Source organism: Saprolegnia diclina (genome assembly GCF_000281045.1).
Source record: "Saprolegnia diclina VS20 unplaced genomic scaffold supercont1.21, whole genome shotgun sequence".
NCBI lineage: Eukaryota > Oomycota > Saprolegniomycetes > Saprolegniales > Saprolegniaceae > Saprolegnia > Saprolegnia diclina.
The window spans coordinates 214,388-221,865 of NW_008246088.1; the positions used below are offsets into that span (position 1 = coordinate 214,388).

General features: G+C 60.5%; 3 protein-coding genes across 3 annotated transcripts; 2 read left to right on the forward strand and 1 right to left on the reverse strand.

Annotated features, from left to right (window-relative positions):
* Window positions 1-280: 280 nt before the first annotated feature.
* SDRG_07313 (hypothetical protein) lies at window positions 281-3,238 on the reverse strand. The gene is made up of 3 exons (XM_008613139.1): window positions 2,923-3,238; window positions 2,629-2,876; window positions 281-2,580 (listed from the first exon to the last, which is right to left on the reverse strand). The coding sequence occupies exons 1-3, from the start codon at window positions 3,041-3,043 to the stop codon at window positions 379-381; spliced, it is 2,571 nt and encodes an 856-aa protein (XP_008611361.1). The 5' UTR covers window positions 3,044-3,238; the 3' UTR covers window positions 281-378.
* Window positions 3,239-3,363: 125 nt separating this feature from the next.
* On the forward strand, window positions 3,364-5,801 carry SDRG_07314 (hypothetical protein). Its single transcript, XM_008613140.1, has one exon. It carries the CDS (start codon window positions 3,514-3,516, stop codon window positions 5,608-5,610), a length of 2,097 nt encoding a protein of 698 aa, XP_008611362.1. The 5' UTR covers window positions 3,364-3,513; the 3' UTR covers window positions 5,611-5,801.
* Window positions 5,802-5,928: 127 nt separating this feature from the next.
* SDRG_07315 (hypothetical protein) lies at window positions 5,929-7,478 on the forward strand (the record flags this gene model as incomplete). Its single annotated transcript, XM_008613141.1, has 2 exons — window positions 5,929-7,413; window positions 7,454-7,478. Exons 1-2 carry the CDS (start codon window positions 5,984-5,986, stop codon window positions 7,476-7,478), a joined length of 1,455 nt encoding a protein of 484 aa, XP_008611363.1. The 5' UTR covers window positions 5,929-5,983.

The window sequence follows — 7,478 nt, forward strand, 5'->3', positions numbered from 1 at the left end:
TCGCAACAAGAATGTTGGTAGACAGGACACGAGCCAAAAATGTTGAAATTTTCTCGGTCGCTTCATGGAGCCTCCACCTCGGACAAAGCGACTACGACTACAGCTACTAGTACCTACTAGTACAACTACGGAATAGCTCCACCCCATTCGAGGGGCACAGCCGGAACGAGCTTAAATGTTAGAGCCCGAATCGAGTCGAGCACAATTGTCTTGCGCAAGAATCGAGTCTATTAGCACAAGACCACATCGCGTAGACGGGCGAAGCGCGATGTTGGTTCTCTTTCATGGGGATCTGGGCACAGACATGCTCTGCATGTGGCAGCAGCAGTGGCATTGGCATATTCATACTCGATGTTAATATATAGAGACGTGGTGCGGCTAGACTGCCCGCTCGGGCTGCCGCAGTCGTTCTTGTCCGCAGTTGGTCTTGGACGCGTTGACCGCGAGCATACCGCACGCATTCGCAGCGCGTCGAATGTGGCGCGAGACCGGCGGCACGACGAGCAACACGAGCGCGAGGACGTTGAGGACGACGCAGCTGACAAACCCGAGCAGGTTCAGCGGCGTTTTCAGCACAATAAAGTACACGTGGCGGCGCGCCATGCCACTGCGCGACTCGATGCGGTCCAAGAGCGCGTGGCCGGCCTCGCGCGGACTGAGTGAGTTGGCAAAATACAGATCCATGTCGGCCACGCCGTCCGCGAGCTGGAGGGCGCTTTGGAGCGCAAGTAGCGACACGGGCAACAGCAAGAGATGGACGACGAGGAACGCTAGGCTCACAGGAATGTTGATGACGCCATACGCCAAGAGGACGGGCGCAAACTGTGCCTTCCACGCCTCGTCGTCGGCCGTCGGCGCCTTGTCCGCGACCGGGTGCTGCGGGAGGTCGCGGGCGACAGCCGACGCCGCCATCGGCGCCGTCTTGGGCGACGCCAGACGCGTGTACGTCACGGGCGGCAGCACCTCGTTGGTGTTGTTGGTGTTGTCATGGGTGCTACTTGACGAGGCCGAGGCCGAAAGCACCGTGGTCGATGTTGGCGCAGGTGGCGGTACACCATCCTTCTTCTCGGGCACGTGGTCCATGGCCGCTTCGTCTTCGTCGTTAAAGTCGTCGTCGTTGAGGTCCTCAAAGGACTCGCCGGCTTCCGCCCACTTGATCTTGTTGAGGTCGATGGGCGTTTCCAGGACGATACTCGACACTTGGCGCTCAAACTTGGCGAGGTTGATGCGCTGCTTCTTCTTCTCGGGCACGCCAAGCATGTACAAGACGTCTTCGTCGTCCTTCTTTTGCTTTTGCCGGAGCAGCGTGCGTGTGCTCTGAATGTCAAACCGGTTGGACGTGATCGCCGCCGACCGCTCAAAGGTGGCGCCGTCCGACGACGTGTAGACCACAATCTGCACAACGTAGTTGAGGTCGTCGCTGTCGTTGTCGTCGACGCGGCGCTTCTTGGGCAGCTCCGCGTCAAACTTCCACACCTCAGGTAGAAAGTACACGTTGGTCGTCGACGGACTCATGTCGCTGGTTGCACCCAACGTCCACGACTGCTGGAGCGCATGGACACCGGCGCTCGAGAGCGACAGCGGCGCGTCCGCATCGACGGGCTTGGCGACTGTCTGGCAGCGCGCGAGCACGAGGAGGTGGGCGGGCGGCGCCGGGTGCGACACGCGGACCTTGACCGGCGCGCGACACACGCCCTTCCCTGCATGTTCGAGGCCGTGCATCTTGGCTTCGTAGTAGTTGCCGTGCTCGCGGCAGTACGGAAAGCACTGGAGGTTCTTGCGGTCGTTGCGGAAGTACTTGCGCAGAAAGACCGTCTCGAGCACGACGCTGACCTGCGGGTCAAACTCCGAGAGCTGCCCGCCGGCGTTCTGGAACGTGTCGAGGAGCTCGAACGACGAGCTCGCGTGGAGGAGGCGCGAGAGCGAGTCGCGCGCTTCGAGCGAGTGCGACAGCGTCTCAAAGAGCTGCGGGTTGTCCAAGTGCATGGGCGACAGCGTCTTCCCGGCGGCGTTGGCGGTCGCATTGAGGAGCGTCGAGAGAACATCGTCGTCAGGTAGTGACGACGACGACATGTGGTAGATCGGGACGGGCTCCTCCTTGATCGCGATCGAGTCAACGTCCTCCATGTGTTGCTGGACTTCAAACGACGACATGGAGAGGTACGGGACGCGGCCCATGGTGGTCGTCGGTTGCTTCGGCTCGTGGTGCACTTCGGGCGACGCAAAGGTAAAGTCGTCGTCCGTCATGAAGTCCTCCAAGGCTTGGTTGCTCGGGTCGGCCTCGCCGTCCGTCTCGTCCTTGATCTCGTAGCTCATTGGCACGACGAGGCGCGGCGCCACGTCGTTGCACTTGCACATCTTCTTGGTCCATGCGAGACCGAGCGAGTTGGTGTACTGGTCGCAGCTCGGGCAAAAGTTGGCGTACTTGACGTACTTTTCCGGGACATTCTCCTTGAGGTACGCATCGTACGCGCGCGCGGCCTCTTCCTGCGTCCGGCACGTGTTGATGATGCGCTTCGAGCTGTACTTGGCGCCCCACGCGGTCTTGCTCGTGCGCGTCACGCCACGGTACAGCGAGGTCTACACTCCGATCTTAGCCGTCGAGTTCATGCGCCATCGTGCTACTACCTTGCCGTTGGTCATCATGCCGTCGTTCATGGTCTGGTGCGGCCTCTTGCTCGCCGGGTTGCTGCTCGTGGTCGAGGATGCGGTCGAGGATGGGCTCCAGCGACCGGCGTCTGACGTCGTCGTCGTCGTCGCCGAGTAGTCGCTTTCTTCGGACGTGTAGCCGGCTAGTGACGGTGATTCGGGATACGTCGGTGGTCGCGGCACGTGGATCGTCGTCGATGTGCTCGTGTCCTGCTTGGGAAAGATGCCTACAGACGCACCATGAGCACACAGGCCGCCACGTCATGAGATTGCCGTTGAAGAAGTCGGGGTCGTAGTCGAACTCGTCGAGCTCCTCGAGGTTCTGTGTCTCGAGCTGGTTGTTCATCGCTCGGGTCTTGCAAAGTACGTGCCGCTTGATGGCGGCGGCTAGCATCAACTCTCGCAGGTTGCCCGCCTTCTATTCGCGCTTTGTATGCATCTCCAGTGTCCAACAGGCGCCGGCTCTGTCAGACGCTGGAAGAACCTCTGGCATTTTATACTTGCTGGGACACGGCACTGGCTTCTCTACGTGCCATCTGATCGGCGGCCTGGCTCTTCCGTGCACGCCGCCATCGTCGGCGCCAGCGCGCAGCAACAAGGCCATTATTGGTAGCGGTGCATGTACGGGCGCCGATTCTGCGACATTGCATCGCCATCGAGAGGCATGCCCATGTAGTGCGCTGTATGACTGTGAGGCACTGGCCTCCGTGGGCATGCACAGCCCTGCAGCCTGGAGACGACGACAGTGGAGCGGAGATTCGCTTGCGGTGGAAAAGCGCAGAGCTCGTCTCAAGGCTGGCTTCAGTTATCGTGGAGGTCTATTTTAAGGCAAAGAGATGTCACCGGGCTTGATCAATCGCCAAGATGACAGACATTAGCGCGAGTGTCGTGGGGCCGCTCTGGCAGGCGCAGCGCGTCTCGTCCTTCCAGAACCTCACGCGCAGCCTCGACCGGCAGACGACCACGATGCGCGTGCTCTGGGTCGCGGCGGCACTCATGCATGTCATCGCCGGCGCCTTTCTCGGTGGCATGGCGTTTGGCCACTTTTACTTGACGCAGCCGTCGCTCGGCTACGACTATGTGACGGTGCTGCACCTCTACCGCCCCGTGCTCACGACGGTGGTCACCTTTGGTGCACTCGCGACCCTCCACGGTCTTCGCTTGCTGCACATGCTGCTCCGCGCGCTCAAGCCGCCGCACCGCATCGCCACCTCGAGCAAGAGCTCGAACTCACGCAGCTCGGAGACGGGCGGGTTGCAGCACATTGTGCGCTCGGGGTGGCGGCACCTCCGGCTCATCGGCGTCCATGGCCCGTACTTTGAAGTCAAGGTGGCTTTTCGGCACCTCTTGGTGTCGAGCACGAACACGTACCGCGCGTACCGGACCGCGCTCCTCGTGGGCGACCCGGCCATCAACACAACCGTCTCGGTCGTCTTGTGTCTCTACGGGCTGGGCCTTCCGCTCCTATGGATAGCGACACAACGCACGTCGAAAGCGAGCCGGCGGCTCTGGACGAGCCTCGTGCACGTGGCTCTGAACTTTGGCATGAACATCCTACTGCCCATGTGGGTACTCGCGCCGTACGTTGACTTTTTCATTCGACCCGACGCGCTCGAGCTGCAGTACCAAGACACGTACTACCCGATTGGCATTGCGATCTGCCAGACGGTCCTCATCACGTCGCTTCTGGACTATGGGCTCATGGTCTTTACGCAGCTCTTCCTCTTCTCGGCGCTCTACGACTTTGTCGCGTGCTTTTGCAGCAAGCGGCGGCTCACAGCAAGCGAGCTTGTCGCGGACGAAGCCCACCTCCGCGAGGCGCTCAACGTTGTCCGCGGCCGCCTCCTCTCGGTGAGCCTCAATGCGAAAAGGCGGCTCGTGCCAACTCGCAAAATTGGCTTTTTCCCGCGCCAAGCCACCGCAGTTGTTGCGTTTGATGTCACGTCGGCCATCTTTCGCAAGTCGACGCGCAAGCATTCGTCGTATATGACGCTCTGTCTTGGTTACAGCATCCTCGTGGGGTATCTGCTCACGATTGTGTGGGGCCTTGCGATCCTCGGCCTCAACTTTGTGCCGTGGTACGACGTCCATTGCCCGCGGAGCTGCCTCGCGCGCACGCGGCCGTGGTTTAGCCGCACGTGCGCGTGCTTGACGCTCGAGGCGACGTGCGATCCGGCTTCGAATATGCTCGACCTCGACTTTGCCGTTGTGAGTCCGACGTCCGTGGTGTTTCTCATCATCTCGCACTGCCCGCAGCTTTCGATTCCAACCAAAGTGTCGAGCTTGCTCAACCTTGTCGGGCTCTTGATATACAACTCGACGTTGACGACGTGGCCCGAGAACGTGAGTGTGACGCAGTTCAAGCGCTTTTCGTACGCGATGATCGTGAGCACCAACATGACGACGCTGCCGCTCGGGCTCCTCACGGCGCCGTCGAGCTCGTTCATTGACTTGGAGGTATCGCACTCGAACCTCCACGACCTCGGGCTCGGAGTGAGCTACTTTGAGACGCTCTCGGTTGTCTACCTCGAGCACTGCGCATTTCGCGAGTACCCGGCTGAGCTCGTGGTGCATGCGAGCTTGAGCGGATTCTCGCTCGTGCACAATCTGCTCACTTCTATTCCAGACAATCTGTCCTTTCCGGCCTTGATGTACCTCGGCGTCTCGGGCAACGCGATGCTTGGCGACTTGCCCGACGTAATCTTCAACCAATCCTCGTTGTCGCAAGTCGCTTTGGAGGCCACGAACGTGACGCGCCTTCCGTCACCCACCGTATTTGGTCCCAACCTCAGTGTGCTGGCGATGAGCGGCACGCCCTACTGTCTCCGAAATGACACAGCACCGAAGGACGAGGGCATTGTTGTCTGTGACGTCGGAGATTACGTCGACGGCTACTTTCCCTTTGCCCAGATTGTCGCCCAGCGCGCAGCGACTTTCGATTTTTTGTACTATGAGGGATAACTAGTCACGATCGACTACTCCTCTAGTCGACGCTATCTCTCTGCATCTGTAGTCGTTTCGAACGGTACGCGTGTGGTCGCGTCAAACGCCGGTGCCACGTGGGTAGAGCTATCGATGACTCATCTCATATGTCACATGCGTTCTACAATGCCATTCCCACCGACAGGACCTAAGTCGACCATTGTCTCGTGCTCTGGTCATGTCTAGTACTTTACTAAACGCTTGGGTGACCGAGTCGACAGTGGCGTCGTCACGGTTAGGTCCATCGGTTGGGCCTGAGATGGGCGCCAGTGAAATGCCAATTTAGTTGGTTAATGTGCTATTTCCAGCTCGATGAGAGCAGTCGTTGGTTGTACACAGCATTTCGCCCACGATGGTCAAGTGGAACAAGGTCGTGGTCGCGACGTCGCCCGACGACGTTCCGCCCACGCCCGGCGAAGGCCCACGTCCACCGCTCCCGAGCGAGCCGCGTACGCATGCCTTGCCCAAGCGCTTCTTTCGGCTCGTCATCTTTTGCATGCATCTCTCGGGCGCGGGCTTCCTTGCGTTCATGGGCTACGGTCACTGGTACCTGACGCAGACGGCCGGCGGCTACGACTACGCCACAGTGCTGCGGCTCTTCCAGCCCGTGACCACGTCGGTCACAGTCTTTGCAGCCCTCGCGTCGCTCCACGCACTCTACATCTTGCGCTTGTTGTTTCGCTGCGCTAAGCGACGGCCGTCGTTCAAGCAGTACACGGTCGAGGCGCCGCCGCCGTCCTCGAATCGCTGCGTGCGATGGCTCAATGAGCTGCGCGAGGTGCATCGTAGCTTCCGCGTCGACGGCCCCAACTACGAATACAAGCTCGCGACCAAGCACGTGGTCGTTGCCGTCTCGCAGACGTACCGCGCGTACTCGACGAGCGCGCTTGTCGGCGTGAGCTCGATCAACGCAGTGTTTTCGTGCCTCCTCTTCGCCTACGGCGTCGTCGTGCCCGGCCTCTGGCGGTACACGCACATGCCCAAGCAGGCGCGCCGTCAGTATACGCTCATTGCTACGATCGCCATCAACTATGCAGCCAACATCCTGCTCCCGACGTGGATCCTTGCCCCGTATTACGACTACTTCACGCGGCCCGACGCTGGCACGCTCGCGTACGGCGACACGTTCTATCCCATCGGCGTCTCGGTGTGTCAAAGCATCCTCGCGACTTCAGCGCTCGACTTGGTCCTTTCGTGCATCACGCATGTGTTCCTTATGACGGCCATGTCGGACTTTCTCCGCAGCTTGGAACTGCCGCCGTCGACGCGCCGCGTCTCGTCGTCCGTTGCCAGCGGATCACTTCCGAGCAAGTGCCGTATGACGCTGACGCACCTTGTGCACCGCGCGGTCTTTGCGGGGTATGTGTTTAGTGTGCTGTGGGCGCTCGGGATGATCGTCCTCAACTACACGGCGTGGGCGCATCCGCCGTGCACGCGCGGGTGCCTCGCGCAGACCTACCCCTGGCTCACCGGCAAGTGCGCGTGCACTGTCCTCGAGACGACGTGCGACAGCGTCAACGGTACGCTCTTGCTGCCACCGACCGACAGCCTCGAAGTCCGGTCGCTCGTCTTTCTCATCATCTCGCACTGCCCGCACCTTGTCATGCCACCGTCGCTGCAGGCGTTTACAAACCTCATTGGCCTCGAGATCTTCAATTCGACGCTGCTCTCGTGGGATGCGACGGCCAACATTGCGCCTTTGACGCGCTTCTCGTACGCGCAAATGGTCCGCACCAACATGACCGACTTGCCGCTCGGGCTCTTTGTCGACGCGCCGTCGACGTTCATCGACCTCGAGATTTCCGAGACGAATTTGCACCAGATCTCGCTCGACCCGAACCTCTTGA

Bases quoted from the DNA above. Each gene is read 5' to 3' on its own strand.
- SDRG_07314 (XM_008613140.1), top strand. From the start codon at position 3,514: ATGACAGACATTAGCGCGAGTGTCGTGGGGCCGCTCTGGCAGGCGCAG.
- SDRG_07313 (XM_008613139.1), bottom strand. From the start codon at position 3,043: ATGCTAGCCGCCGCCATCAAGCGGCACGTACTTTGCAAGACCCGAGCG. The intron at 2,877-2,922 runs GCAATCTCATGA...GTGCGTCTGTAG, and splicing joins CGACCCCGACTTCTTCAACG to GCATCTTTCCCAAGCAGGAC. The intron at 2,581-2,628 runs GTAGTAGCACGA...ATCGGAGTGTAG, and splicing joins GCATGATGACCAACGGCAAG to ACCTCGCTGTACCGTGGCGT.